Source organism: Suncus etruscus, chromosome 19 (genome assembly GCF_024139225.1).
Source record: "Suncus etruscus isolate mSunEtr1 chromosome 19, mSunEtr1.pri.cur, whole genome shotgun sequence".
Classification (NCBI taxonomy): domain Eukaryota; kingdom Metazoa; phylum Chordata; class Mammalia; order Eulipotyphla; family Soricidae; genus Suncus; species Suncus etruscus.
The window spans coordinates 8337206-8352783 of NC_064866.1; the positions used below are offsets into that span (position 1 = coordinate 8337206).

At 42.6% G+C, this 15578-nt stretch overlaps 1 protein-coding gene across 1 annotated transcript in view; it reads right to left on the reverse strand.

Annotated features, from left to right (window-relative positions):
- Positions 1–310: 310 nt before the first annotated feature.
- VANGL1 (VANGL planar cell polarity protein 1) overlaps positions 311–15578 on the reverse strand; it is a 44214-nt gene continuing 28946 nt past the window's right edge. Inside the window, exons 4-7 of the mRNA XM_049766022.1 lie at positions 10303–10436; positions 8225–8357; positions 7027–7261; positions 311–1033 (exon numbers count right to left, since the gene is read on the reverse strand). Coding sequence (XP_049621979.1) covers positions 773–1033; positions 7027–7261; positions 8225–8357; positions 10303–10436 — 763 coding nt within the window. The 3' untranslated portion in view covers positions 311–772. The remainder of the gene's footprint in view (positions 1034–7026; positions 7262–8224; positions 8358–10302; positions 10437–15578) is intronic.

Genomic DNA, 15578 nt, shown 5'->3' on the forward strand with positions numbered 1-15578 from the left:
GGCCGTGTGTGAGGACTGGCTTGCTTAATATGTCAAGTGGCTCAAAAAAAATCCAGGTTTCTGAGCCAGGCTGTCAGCAGTTGGGAGACTGTGGACACCAGTGGTGATTATAGGGTGAGGATGGGACCACCAGAAGTAGACCGATAAGGAAGCAGGTCAGAATCAAGTAGGTGGGTTTCCTCTTTGGGAAGCAAAGAAAACAGTCATTAAGAGCTGTAAATGCCAGTGCATATTGGCTGTGACTTCCTCTGAAGAACATAAGGCAGAATAGAGAAGAAGGCAGGCGTTTCCTGTGTGTCTCCATGGGGGTCGGGGAAAATGATCATAGGGGACATGACACTGGACAATAACATCCATAGAGATGTAGGTGGACATGTCATGTCTGGTTTCCTGAAACAAGAAGAAAGACATGTTCCCTGCGAATCTCAAGTAGATGGGCCCGAAGCAGAGGACATGGGATGGACGAAGGCAGAGACTAAGGCAAGGCTTCGAGAAGCAGCTCTGCTTTGGTTTATAGCTGTCACAGACATTCCAGGGATCAACTGGAGACGTCCTGTCCATGCAAGCAAAATAGTATGAATCCCTTCTTGGCTAGGGTGGACAGCCCCTGCATACTTCCAAATAAAGTGCAGATGGTCAAAAGGTACTGGTCAGTTGTAGTCAGCAATGAAAAAATTAATAAAAAAAAAAAGATGTCCCTCCAGTATACATATATATCTTAATATATTTCTTTTCTTTTCTTTTTTTTTATAAAGCCACAAATATAAACCTCTTAAACCGACGTCTCAGACTGTAAGCGGAGCACGAATTTGTGAGACTTGGGGTCTATAAACTCCTCAGAGAGGACAATGAAGGGGATTTTCTTCACATTGACCACGAGGCTGAAGTCTAAGCATTTTAGGACAAAAACGCTGCCATCTCGCAGTCCGTTCGTCACAGCCTCTTCACTCACAAGTCGCCATTGCGTGGAGAGCCAGCGCTCTTTGTCATATTGCAGCGTGGGGCCTGCACGGAGGTACCGCTCCAGGAAGGCCTGAAAGTGGAGGAGAAAGGCTGTTAGGGAGGAACCTGGGCCATGCTCTTGGGGACCGCTGCCAGGACCCCAGCTGTCCCTCCAGCTACAAAATACTCTTTCCTGAGAAGCTGAGATGTTGACACTAGAAGTTACTTTACACAACATTCAGTACATGCTTCACTGTCATCTGGCCATTGCCAGCCACAGGGTGAGCTTACATAAAGGCCAGGAAAAAATGGGGCTGGTAACTGTGTTGGCTTGCAAGTCATAAATGAGGTGCCGGGGCCAGAGAGATAGCATGGATGTAAGCATGCAGAAGGTCGGTGGTTCGAATCCAGGCATCCCGTATGGTCCCCCAAGTCTTCCAGGAGTGATTTCTGAGCATAGAACCAGGAGTAATCCCTGACCACTGTCAGGTGTGGCCCAAAAACATAAAAAAATAAAAAAATAAATAAATAAATAAATAAATAAGGTGCCAGGATCATTCAAAGGCAACTTTTCAAGGGCTGGAGTGATAGTACAGGTGGGACTTTTGCCTTGTGTGTGGCTGACCTGGTTTGAATCCCTCCCATGCCATATGATCCCCTAAACACCTCCAGGAGTAATTCCTGATTGCAGAGCCAGGAGTGACTTCTGAACTCTGCTGGGTATGGCCCCAAAGCAAAACAAAAGTGACTCTACTGAAACTATATCTGCTCAAAGCTGGCCAGGACATGGGTATAAAACAGTGCTATAGAAACACAGGCAGAACTATTAAGTTAGTTGCATATACAGAAGGAATGTTCTAACAATCTCTGGCTGGCAGGCCCTGTGTTGGCTATGTAGGTCCCTATAAATGGAGAGCCCAGGGTTGGCTGGACCGAATGGCTTATTCTGGCCATCAGCACAAATGAGAGCCATTAAAACGAGCCTATACTCATATCTCTTCCCAGAGTTCTTGCCTCTAGGAGTGCTGATCTTCCTAAGGTTCTCTGACTCTCTCCACCTCTCCTTTGTAAGATTCTCTCTCTCACCTTTCTCTCTCTCTCACCTTTCTCTCTCTCTCTCTCTCTCTCTCTCTCTCTCTTTCTCTCTCTCTCTCCCCCCCTCTTGGTTTTGGCGTCACACCCAACAGAGCTCAGGGGTTGCTCATGGCTCTGTGCTCAGAAATCGCTCCTGGCAGGCACAAGGGACCATATGGGATTCTGGAATTCGAACCACCATTAGTTCTAGATCGGCTGTGTGCAAGGCAAACGACCTATTGCTGTGCTATCACTTTGGCCCTTGCAAGACTCTTTTTTTCTGCTACGGATTCCCCTTCCTCTACTCACGCATTCTTCCCAAACGACTCCCTACAACTCTCGGCAATGGAATTCCCCTTCCTCTCATTTCTCCCAGGGCTCTGGTGGGACTTTTCCATTTCTGATTACTCACTTGTCTGTTCTCATACTGGACTTTACTATCTTGAAGGGCAGGATTAGCACTTTAAATTGGAATGTCCACTGTGCCTGGCACATACTAAGAGTTCAAAAGCATGTGTGGTAAGTCATTACAGATCCTAGTGTAGCTGCAAGAAGAAGGAAGATTGAAGAGCGAGATGGACAATGGCAGGAATCTATGGGGGGGGGACACTGATCAGGGACAGGACAGTGTACAAATTCACTGCTTCAACAGAGTTCACAACCTATTATTTGGGGGTGGGGGGCGTTGGGCCACATCCAGTGACACTCCAGGATTACTTCTGGCTATGCACTTAGAAATTGCTCCTGCCTCAGAGAACCATATGGGATGCTAGGGATCGAACCCAAGTCCTTCCTGAGTCAGCCCCATGCAAGGCAAATACCTTACCACTGTGCTATCGCTCTGGCCCCAGTTCACTGCTTATTACTTTTCACCTATGAGCAAACTGTACAGCTGAGACTCGAGTGCAGTGCTTCTCAAATAGTGGGGTGCATCCCCCGCGAGGCTCCATAAAGGGGGGCACATTTGACCTCGGCAAACACTGTCATAACAAGCTAAGCCCCGTGTTTATGTCTCTGTATGTCTCTGGAGCTGAGAGTCGCTGTGTCCTGCTTCAAACCCCACTTCGAAAAGCTATGCATTGCAAAGTGTGCTCATTGTAGCCATTAGTCCAGACATCACCTCTGATTAAAAAATCAGCTTAAATTATTTTATATATTTTTGTTTTGCAGGTTAAAATTTGTTAATAAAGATACCATTTACAGTTGCATGGTGGGGGCACAAAAATGTTTTCTTCTTCCTAGAGGGGCATGACAGAAAATAATTGAAAAGCACTGGTCTAGTGCAAGATACACTTTTTTTTTTGCAAGATACACTTCTAATATAAAAATAAATCTGGGGCTAGAGTGATAATACAGTTGGTAGGGTGCTTGCCTTGCATGCTGCCAACCTGGGTTTGATCCTGAGCACTACAGGAATGATTCCTGAGTGCAGAGCTAGGAATAATCCCATAGCATCTCCAGGTAGGGTCCCCAAACAAAAAAGCAAAAATAATATAATTTATAGAACATGTACTCGTAGGAAATTAACATATAAAAAGTTGTTCTATACATTAACAATAAAGGAAATACGAATTAAAATCAAAAACAGATTTTCTGGGGCCAGAGAGATAGCATAGAGGTAGGGCATTTGCCTTGCATGCAAAAGGTCAGTGGTTCGAATCCCGGCATCCCATGTGGTCCCCCGAGCCTGCCAGGAGCGATTTCTGAGTGTAGAGCCAGGAGGAACCCTTGAGTACTGCCAGGTGTGACCCAAAAAGACAAACAAACAAAAACAAATTTTCATTCTCTTATGGGTGGTGACTAAAAAGCGTAACACCTGCCAACAGGGAAAAGGAAACTGTCTTATGTCCTAGAAATAAGAGTGTAAAATATTAACACCCCCTGATAATCATTACTATTATTATTTGGCTTTGAGCCACACTGGTTATGCTCAGGGCTTATTCCTTCTCAGGGTTTATTCCTGGGTCTGCACTCAGGAATCACTCCTTACAGGCTCAAGAGTTCTGGAGATTGAACCTGGGTCAGCCATGTGTAAGGCAAGTGACTTCCCAGCTGTACTATCTTTCCAGCTCCCAAATACTAACACGCCTTAGAAGGACAACTGGGCAAGATCTGTACTCTAGCCGCTCCTCTATAAAACTTTATCCTTCAGAAATATTTGCACAAAGACACAAAGACAGACAAAAGTATGAGCCATTCACTGCAACATTATTTAGACTAAGGGTTGGCAAACTTTTCCCTCAATGTAAATATTTTGGGCTTTGCAAGCCACATTCTGTCACAACTGCTCAGCTCTGCCAGTACAGATGGAAGGCAGTCATAGATAAGAAATAAATAAAAGGGCATAGTTGTGTTTTAATAGCCTTGGTTAACAAAACCAGCAAGCCCCTCGGTTTAGATCATGAAAGATCTTAATCCAAATGCATATCAGTAGAGGGAAAGTTCAACAATCATGGTATTTGGAGAGATGGAGTAAATGGCAGCTTAAAGACAGTATTTTTGATCATTTATGATGAAGATCTTAGAAATGCTGAGATGGAAAGAGAGCCAAGAGATAGCCCGAAGTGAGTAAGTTCCCAAACCATTGATGTACATCACCCTATCTCTTTCCTACCCTTTTCTGTTTAAAACATAAACAAACCCTGAAGGGAAATGCATATGTTGAAAAAAATCCTTCATCTCCTCTCGTAAATAACTGCCTTTTTTGTGGGGAGGGAAATGAAGATTTCACCTGGTGCTTTCCCCTTTAATGACTGGATTTTGAGACCAAATTTTTTTTTTATTTTTCTTACTTCAGAGAAGTCTATACCTACCCTACTCCCACTTCATCAGGGGATTGTAATAAAGTTTTACATTTGGTTGACTTAGGTTCAGATGCCTTCTAGACCTTAATATAGTATATTACTATATACTGGGGGGCGGGGCTGGAGCGATGGTGCAGAGGTAGGGCATTTGCCGACCCAGGACAAACAGTGGTTCGATCCCCCCAGTTTCCCATATAGTTCCTCTAAGCCAGGAGCGATTTCTGAGCACATATAGCCAGGAGTAACCTCTGAGTGTCACCGGGTGTGAGCCCCCTCCCCCTCAAATAATGCATTTAGTGTACATATACTTTGTAAATAGAAGAAAAGAACCTAAAAACTTTCAAAAATCCTAAAAATAGGAAAGCCTATACTACATGGAAATAAGTCAGTTTGTATGTGAAAAACCCTCTGTCTTCATTTGCATTCATGGTATTTAGGCGCTGTATTTTGTTTTATTCCTTTTTTGAGGGGTGGGCATACACAGCAGCACTCAGGGGTTACTCCTGGCTCTGCGCTCAGAAATCGCTCCTGGCAGGCACGGGGGCCCATATGAAATGCCGGAATTCGAACCACCATCTGTCCTGGGTCGACTGTGTGCAAGGCAAATGCCCTACCACTGTGCTATCTCTCCAGCCCCTGAATTCTGTTTTATTCTAATAAATGTATTTTTTTTCCTAACATGTGTTGGGCCACATTTTAAAAGTTACCATTCTAAATTATTTCTAGTTTGGAATAATTTCAGGCTGTCTGGCAAAAATCCCTGCTATGGTAGAGTTGTATATATTTCTGCTGATACTAAAGACTTTTCTAGAATGATTTCTTACAGAATGTTTTTGAATTGCTCTCTCAAAATTACATGTTTCTTATTACTGATAACACAACAAGCAGTTGTGTATGAAGTGGGCTAGGTATGAAAATAAACCCTTCTATTAGTAATATAGCTGCCAAATGTTGCAAGGATGCAATAAGCCAAGATCATGCTGTGCTACATAGCAACCCTATCAGGTAGGTGTCTTTATCTACCCTGTTTTATTAAAGAGGAAACAAGGGGCTGGAGCAATGGCGCAGGAGTAGGGTGTTTGCTTTGCATGTGGCTGACCCAGGACGGACAGTGGTTCGATCCCCCGGCATACCCTATGGTCCCTTAAGCCAGGAGCAATTTTTTTTTTAGCATGATATGGTATATTAGGAAATTTAAAAGCACAATGAGCTAGCACTTCATAAAACTGTAGTCATAGTAAAGAAAATGATAGTTATCATAATAAATGAGGCTGTTGAAGAAGCACTATAAAATGAAAGACAGTGTTTTAAGAACTTAAAAATATATTTACCACATGACCCAATTTAACACTTAAGAATCTACCAAAGGAAACTAAGAGATATATGTACATAAATATTTTGTGAGAATATTCATTAGCAGTATTATTCATAATAGATACAAAATGAAAACAAGTCCAATGCCCATCAGTGAGTGAATGGATAAACAAAATGCAAAGGGAAATCATTCTGCCATAATAAAAAGAAATCTAATTCTGATATGTTGTATAACATGTATCATCTTTAATATTATGCTCAGTTAAATTTTATGATTGTATATCACACTTTAATAAAGCTTCTAAAGGATTAGTAATTTAAAAATTTAGTAAAACAGAACTTTGCCTTCGCCAGGAGCAATTTCTGAGTGCATAGCCAGGAGTAACCCCTGAGCATCACTAGGTGTTTTCCCAAAATAAATAAATAAATAAAATAATGAAGAGGAAACAAGTAAAGAATAACTTATGTGAAGTCATAAGCCAATGAAATGGAGAAGATAAGATCTGAACCCACCCACCTCTGGCTATTCAGTCTTTATCACATAAGACTCTTCCAGACATTGCTTAGGAAGAATTTCTTCTAGTCCCCGTAGATGCCTGGTGAGGTGGGCAATAGTATTACTTCCAATTTATGGAGAAGGAAATTGAGGCACAGATAAATTAAACTATCCATATCCGCTACGGAAAAGCCAGTCTCCAGTACTCACAGGAACCACTGGGCCTTTCTTCCTGTAACTTATGCTACCTCCAAGGAGATGCCTTTCTTTCCTCTGCTTGCTCTGAAAGCCCTCCAACAGGAGGGCACAGTTGGAAAACCAGTGTAGCAAAACAGTGAAGGGGGAACCACAAAGTTAGCAGACTTAGTGATTTAGAGTTACTGAGGTCAAATGCACCTTTGGGGTCATGCTGTTGGTGATGCAAAAGGCCAGGTGCTGCAAGATGCTCTCCATGCTATGGTAGTGTTGCTGTCGTGTGGTGCGCAGGTACTTCTGCAGAGCCCGTGCCATGGAGGGGAAGATGGCTTGTGCTGCCTCCCTGGGGTCCATCACTTCTCCAGGGGCTTTCTGCTGCTCTTCAGACTGGAGACGCTGGATATGGATGAAAGCTTCTTCTACTGCAACCACTAGCCTGGGAGCAAGGAAACACAGAAATTAGACAGGTCTTGCTAAGGGATCAGGACAGAACAGTCCTAGGATATCTCCCTTCACCCTCACTGGGCACCTATTTACTACTGACAGGAGGGCAGTGGCATGAAGGAACCAGGCCAAGGCAAAACTAACGAGTGGCCCAAGGCCAAGGAGGGTGGTAAATAACAATCCCAGGTTTTGCAGATGACTTCTGTCCCCATCCTCCCACTGCCTATGAATGCACTGCAGACACCCACTAATTAGTTTCATCTCTACTATGAAGGGTTAGATGGATAATATCCTTTTCTTTATTTTCTTTCAGGTTTTGGGAATCATACCAGGCAATGCTCAGGGGTTAACTCCTGGTTCTTCACTCAGGAATTACTCATGGTAGGGCTAGGAGTATCATATGGAATGCTGGAGGTCAAACCCAGGTTGGTCTCATGCAAAGCAAAAGCTCTACATGCTATTCTTATCGCTATTGGCCCCACATGGGTAAAATTCTAAGATGCCTCTAACATGAAACATGCAAGACTCAACAAGCATTGATATAATGGAAGATGGCCTACAAAGGAGTAACAGCATCATGCTCCCACCACACAGGAAGGAAACCTTTGTCCACTTTGGATAATGTACTCAGATCTTGAAGCCAGCCAGGTTGGGGGTAGAAGGACTATTCAGTGTTGAGGGACACTAACTAGCAGCTTCATCATCAGTCAAGAACTGGTGAGAAATGCAAATTATTGGGCCTAACTTCGGGACCTACTGAAAAAACCCAAGGGAGGTGAGCCTGGAGCCTGATGTCTGTATTAACAAGCCATCCTACCCAGGAGCAAGAGATGCACCAAAATCTATAGTACATCATGTTGAGAAACTATGATCTCCCTTAGCTGATAGGACTAAGAAAGTCAACCAGCCCCCAGGGTGTTGGCACAGGGGGCAGGAACAAGAGGGGATGACATACCTTGCTCTTCGCTTCTTCACCCTTCTTTCATGTTCAGCTTCTTCATAGTATAATTCATTATGGCTTGAGTCTCTGCGACGAGCAGCTGCAGCAATCATAGCCCGGGACTGACCTGTGGCATTGTTGCTGGGACCTGGGGGAAAAGAATGGTGGAGAAAAAAACAGTTCAAATGACATGAAGCGGGACACAAGACACAACTTGCACATGAATGGCTAAAGAAACTGTGGTACATATACACAGTGAAATATTATGTAGCCACCAGGAGAGATGAAGTGATGAAATTTTCCTATACATAGATATACATGGAATCTATTATGCTGAGTGAAATAAGTCAGAGGGTAAGAGATAGATGCAGAATAGTCTCACTCGTCTATGGGTTTTAAGAAAAATAAAAGACATTTTTGCAATAATTTTCAGAGAAAAAAGAGAGAAGGGCTGAAAGGTCCAGCTCACGACATGAAGCTCACCACAAAGAGTGATGAGTGCAGTTAGAGAGATAACTATATTGAAAACTATCATTATAATGTGAATGAATGAGGGAAGTATAAAGCCTGTCTAGAGTACATGCAGGGGTGGGGCAGGAAGGAGGGAGATTTGGGATATTGGTGATGAGAATGTTGCACTGGTGAAGGGGGTGTTTTTTACATGACTGAAACCCAACTACAATCATGTTTGTAATCAAGGTGTTTAAATAAAGATATTAATTTAAAAAAAAAGGACACAACTCGCAGCATGGTCTTGCAGTAGTTCCATGAAGCCCTTCCCATAGTCACTTCCCAGGAAGCCCAATGGTCTGTACCCTGCTCTGCACCCTGTGTGTGCTCAGGAGAAAGGATAGCATGATCCCCAGACCCCAATCTGACCAGTAGAAAGGGGAACAGAATACAATCAGGAATGTTTGGCTATGAAAATACTGGCCAAGAATAACATAGGGAGTCAGTGTGCTGAAGAAGTTTCAGTCTGACCATAGGGCAGCTGGGGATTCACATTTCAGCCCCCAGACAATGAGAGAAAATGAGAGGAGTGGGGAGATAAAAGGCAGAGAAAACAGAAAGTCAAGGGGCATGGAGACACAGATTACATGCAGGAAAACAAGCCACGCTGAAATGTCATGCAGAGGTATGTTTTATACCAAAGCACCACAGCTGCAATGGAAGTTTCTGAACAATAACATAGATTCAGTCCTTGCTCCTTGGCCATAGACCACCTGAATGTTCCAGAAGGAAAGAGTAGATCTAAGGCTTTCTCAGGCATCATCAACTTGCTCAATGATTTGGTTTTGTTAGTGGGAGTTTTCTTAAAGTTTTCAATGCATGGGTGTACTTTTTCCATCCTACAGAACCCCAGCTCCCAAACTGAAGCAAAAAATCAACATTTGATAGCAATAATCAAACACCTGCCTTACCAACAACATGATCTTCCATTAGGATCTGCAAAGTTCTTGCCCTGACCTTACATGCTTTGCAAGGAATGACTTCATGTCCTGTTTTTAACATGTGGCCATCTGAAACAGGTTCTGACATCACAGCCTGGGCTCTGGTCTCTTGCCCACTCATATAAGTCCAGCTTCTCATCAAGACTGAGAATTAATCGTCAGGACAGAGATGAGATTTGGGGCAACTGAGGGTGCCCCAAGTCTATCAAAACTCACTCTGAAATGCCTGATCTCCCAAGAGCCAGTTTTAATGGACAAGAACAGTTAATGCTCTAGATGGTTTATCCCACTTTTGAAAAGCATATCCTTTTGCTCATAATTTCAGTATAAAAGATTTACAGGAGAAGACAGGAAACACATACTCCTCTAGTTTTCCATCATGAAATCCCACATGTGAAGGAAACTCCCACATATCTGAGCCATAAATCAGTTAAAAATGCCTGTATGCAAATATATATATATATATATATATATATATATATATATATATAGACACAGAAAAAGACATTGCTCTGAAAGGAGAAACCCTCCTTTAGAAACTCTACAAGGAGGTAAAAACCAAACCAACCACCAAGATGATGGTTTAGATGCCTAAACTCTGTTCATTGGGCCCATATCACATATAATGTTTTAGGCACATACCATCAACATTGTAGACTTTCAGACCTGCCATGTGTTTGGCTGCTCGGAATTTGGATGCTGTTAGGAGGTTGGGGTTATAGATGGTGAAATCTTTATAGTAATTTTCCAGAATCATCAGTGCTGCTCGTTGAATACTGAAGGGGGGGAAAAAAAGAGCAAAATTAATGCAAAATGATTTTACATTGAATAAGTAGGCTTCATTGGAACAAAATCTTCTTTTAGAGTTAAGTCAAACAACAGACCACCAAGCATAAGTGCCCACAGGGAATCCACTGCAGGCTGCCACACCTTAGTCTCTCTCCAGGATGAGAATTTAAAGATGAAAGACATCCTGTCCCAAGCGGCATTCTTGCCCTTCCAGGCTATGATGTCAGCACATGAATAAGCTATAATGTTGCTTAGAGGTATTGAGGCTCCCCAGAACTCTCTTCCAATTTACAAGAAAGGAAACTGAGGGTGACCCCAAAGACTGCAAGATATTCAGGAAGTTGAAGAGATGTGTAAAAGGAGTGAGGGAGGGCCAGTTTTTTAGGTGTTCCACCTCACTGCCTCCCGCAGAAGCAATGCTGGGATTTCATTTTCCAAGGAGCAAAACTAGACCTCAAAGTTCAGAGTATACTAGAGATCAATTGGCTCCAGACTATGAATTGTTTGTTGTGTTTTTTTTTTCTCCTTCCTTCTAGACTACAGAGAGGCAATCTGCAATCAAGCATCCCTCTTCTGAAAAAGTGAGACCCTAGCTGGCCTCTCAAACCTCAGCTGAGACAGTGGGTTCATTCTCTTCAGCCTCTTGCTCCTTAAATAGATGTCTTAATTCTTGATGTGAAAGAGACTTTCCTGTCCCATGACCTTCCAACTTTAAACTCTCAGCTGCATGGCCTCGGGTGAACAGGAAAGCAGCCAAGAAGAAGGAACCCAAGCAGGCAGAAGATATGCATGAAGGGCAACATGCTTACTCTCAAACACAGGCTATTTCCACCTTGACGAGTGTGATTTGTTAACAACTTGGCCAGGGGCATTTCTCAGACCTCATCTCATCTGGCCCTCACCATTAGTTCATGCAGAATACTGATGCTTAGCACTGACCCCAACGAATAGTTTCCCTATAATGTAGATGGAGCTGAAAACCACACAGACCAAATATGGAAGGCATTTTTGGTGAGGCGTAGCTTGCAGAGATGTAGCTCATATGTGCCATCAGTGTGCTAAACTCCGAGCATTGGGGGCTGAAGAGATAGCACAGCGTTAAGTCATTTGCCTTGCATGTAGCTGACCCAGGATGAATCTGGGACGGCATCCCATATAGTCCCCGAGCCTGCTAGAGGCCATTTCTGAGTGCAGAGCCAGGAATAACCCCTGAGCATCATCAGGTGTGGACCCAAAACCAATCAATCAACTGCTTAAAAAATAAATCAATTGCTTAAAATCAACTGCTTAAAAAATAAATCAACTGCTTAAAAATATTAAATTCCCACCCTGAACATATGTCATGTGGACCCAACTTAGACTCCATGTGATTAGACAGCAACTGTCCAATCCCGAACCCAAGATCTCAGACATAGAACCAATACAGTTCTCCGCAACAGCTCCAGAAACCAAACTCCCTCTGGGACATTCTCGATACTTCTCTGACACCAACATGCACCAGTTTTGATATGACATCCTGACAATGAGGAAATAGCAACAACTTGATCTAAGAGCAGGCTGTCTTATCTCATCACCTAATGATAAGATGAAATCAGAAGACAGGTCATCCTTTGATCTGTGCAAAAACCTAGATCACTAACTACAAAAGACTGACTGTGACAACCATGACTGGGCAGAACTTACCCTGGGACCAATAAGAAAGATCTTAACGTAGGCTTTGGTCTACGATCTGTACAACAAAGATCTCTAATTCCAGAGGTCTGACTGAGTCAACTGCAACTAAGCAGAACTTCTGGAAACATAATGAAAGACTCTATCCTAGGCTTCATCCTAGGATTGGTGCAAATACCAAGACCACCAATTACAGAAGACTGATTAGAACAACAATCTTGGAACAGAACTTCTAGAAAGATAAAAAAGACTCCATAAAGAAAGATTCCGTAAAGAAAGACTCCATCCTAGGCTCCATCCTTGGACCTGTGTAGATACCAAGATCTCTAGAGGTCTGATTTTTGTCATCCATGACAAAGCGGAAGGTTTCCATACACCACAAAAGGACTTAGGGAAGAGTAAATGAATATGTATGGAGTCTCACATGACGGTATACTTCATGGGCAAAGAAACCCTGTATCTCTTAGGCCAAGGGAATTTCCTTTCTAATCTCCCCAATATTTACTGTGCCTATGCAAAAAGAAAGAAAGAAGAAAGAAAAAGAAGAAAGAAAGAAAGAAAGAAAGAAAGAAAGAAAGAAAGAAAGAAAGAAAGAAAGAAAGAAAGAAAGAAAGAAAGAAAGAAAGAAAGAAAGAAAGAAAGAAAGAAAGAAAGAAAGAAAGAAAGAAAGAAAAAGAAAGAAAGAAGGAAGGAAGGAAGGACGGAAGGAAGGAAGGGAGGGAGGGAGGGAAGGAAGAGGAAGGAAGGAGGAAGAAGGAAGGAAGGAAGGAAGGAAGGAAGGAAGGAAGGAAGGAAGGAAGGAAGGAAGAAAGGAAGGAAGGAAGGAAGGAAGGAAGAAGGAAGGAGAAGAAGAAAGGAAGGAAGGAAGGAGAGAAAGAAAGAAAGAAAGGAAGGAAGGAAGGAAGGAGAGAAAGAAAGAAAGGAAAGAAAGAAAGAAAGAAAGAAAGAAAGAAAGAAAGAAAGAAAGAAAGAAAGAAAGAAAGAAAGAAAGAAAGAAAGAAAGAAAGAAAGAAAGAAAGAAAGAAAGAAAGAAAGAAAGAAAGAAAAAAGAAAGAAAGAGAAAGAAGCACATGTTTTTTTTCTTTTTATTTTGGGATTGTGGTTATTGTTTGGTTGTTGTCTTTATTGCTGTGGTGATTTTCAGTTTTTTTGTTTGATTGTTTTTGTTTTGTCATTGTAGTTTTGCTACTTTTGTTTTCTTGTTTGTCTGAGTTTTTGTATTTTTTTTGTCTTTTTGTTATGTTTTTCATCCTTTTTCCTTTTTTTCTCTTAAATTGATATTTGCAACCTCTAGATGAACTTCTTCTGGTTTTTGTTTTTGCTTTTTTTTTTCCTTTTCCTTCAAACAGAACCACATAACTTGAATCAATTTGTTCTGCCTCATAAATTGAAGGGAAAAAATGGATGGTAGCAAGACCAAACAGTCATATGAACATTGAGTAGAAATAAAAAAATGATCAGACTTAAACACCAAGTCCAAAGTCAACAACAATAGAATTGATACCCAATCTACAACAAGCTAGAGACAGAGGGGACCACTTATACTAGCAGCCTGGGGAGCAAAGGAGGGGGACATGGGATGCATACTGGGAACAGGGGTAGAGGGAGGACAACACTGGTGGTGGGAATGCCCCTGATTCAATGTCAATATGTACCTAAAATATTACTGTGAAATATTTGTAATTCACTTTGGTCACAATAAAAATTATTTAAGGGAGAGATAGTATGGAGGCAAGGTGTTTGCCTTGCACGCAGAAGGATGGCGGTTCGAGTCCCGGCATCCCATATGGTCCCCTGAGCCTGCCAGGGGCGATTACTGAGCATAGAGCCAGGAGTAACCCCTGAGCGCTGCCGAGTATGACCCAAAACTCCCAAAAATTATTTAAAAAAATAATAAACTCCCAAAATTACTGTAGCTGACCCTTTAACTTTTGCTCCTTAATTTCTTGCTCATCCATACAGGAACCTACTAAAGTAACAGACAATTACCTAGCACCAGGATGGGATGTCTGTTCTGGGACGACCACACTATACTCCACAGTAATATGGATTGTGGAGATCTCCACTATACATCCTGATCTGACTCTGTATCATCCCATCCTGAAGCTCCTCTCAAGCACTGCCTGTACAATGTAATTCAGTCTAAACACCATCAAAGAGTTGATCAGGGGCCGGAGCAGTGGTGCGGAGCAGTAAGGCGTCTGCCTTGCCCGAGCTAGTCAAGGACAGACCGCGGTTCAATCCCCCAACATCTCATATGGTTCCCCAAGTCAGAAGTGATTTCTGAGTGCATAGCCAGGAGTAACCCCTGAGCATCACTGAGTGTGCCCCCTCCCCCCCAAAAAACAAAACAAAAACAAATCAACCAAACAAATAAACAAAAAGAAGAGTTGATCAGCAAATCTCCTGGAGAACAGAATCATGGAGAACCTTAATACCACATTTCTCACTCTAACTTGTGAAGAAATCTGGGGGACAACTGCAGCAATTGATCTCAGCCATGTACACTCTAATAAGGCTAGAGCACTCTGGTGAGTCCAATAAGTACAAAGAAGCCCATGAATGCTCTAATGATTCAATTACTCATTTGCTCACTCCCCTACTGAAATCTTAGGAATGCAGAGGTACAATGAAGAGCTTGCCCTCAGCCGGGTATGCATGGGACTAAAGCTTGGGGAGAGTGTGTGACTGTTACACAAAGAACAGCCTTTGAGTGCTCAGGAAGGTGCAAGAGTTTTTCTCTGTAGAAGAAACTGGGCTCCAAGGGCTGAAGTGATGACTCAAATGGTAGGGTGTTTGCCAGGCACATGCTGACCTAGGATGAATCGAGGTTCAGTTCCCAGTGTCCCATATGGTCTCCCCAAGCCAGGAACGATTTCTGAGCACAGAGCCAGGAGTAACCCCTGAGCATCACTGAGTGTGGCCCAAAAATATGAGAGAAAGGAAGGAAGGAAAGAAGGAAGGAAGGAAAAGGGAAGGAAGGAAGGAAGGAAGGAAGGAAGGAAGGAAGGAAGGAAGGAAGGAAGGAAGGAAGGAAGGAAGGAAGGAAGGAAGGAAGGAAGGAAGGAAGGAAGGAAGGAAGGAAGGAAAAGGGAAGGAAGGAAGGAAGGAAGGAAGGAAGGAAGGAAGGAAGGAAGGAAGGAAGGAAAAAAGAAGGAAGGAAGGAAGGAAGAAAGGAAGGAAGGAAGGAAGGAAGAGGGAGGGAGGGAGGAAAGGGGAGGGAGAGAGAAAAGGGGAGGGAGAGAGAAAGAAAGAAAGAAAGAAAGAAAGAAAGAAAGAAAGAAAGAAAGAAAGAAAGAAAGAAAGAAAGAAAGAAAGAAAGAAAGAAAGAAAGAAAGAAAGAAAGAAAGAAAGAAAGAAAGAAAGAAAGAAAGAAAGAAAAGGAAGAAATCGGGCTCCAACTAGAGTTTTGTTGTTGTTTGTTTTGGGGCCACACCTAGTGAAGCTCAGGGGCCACT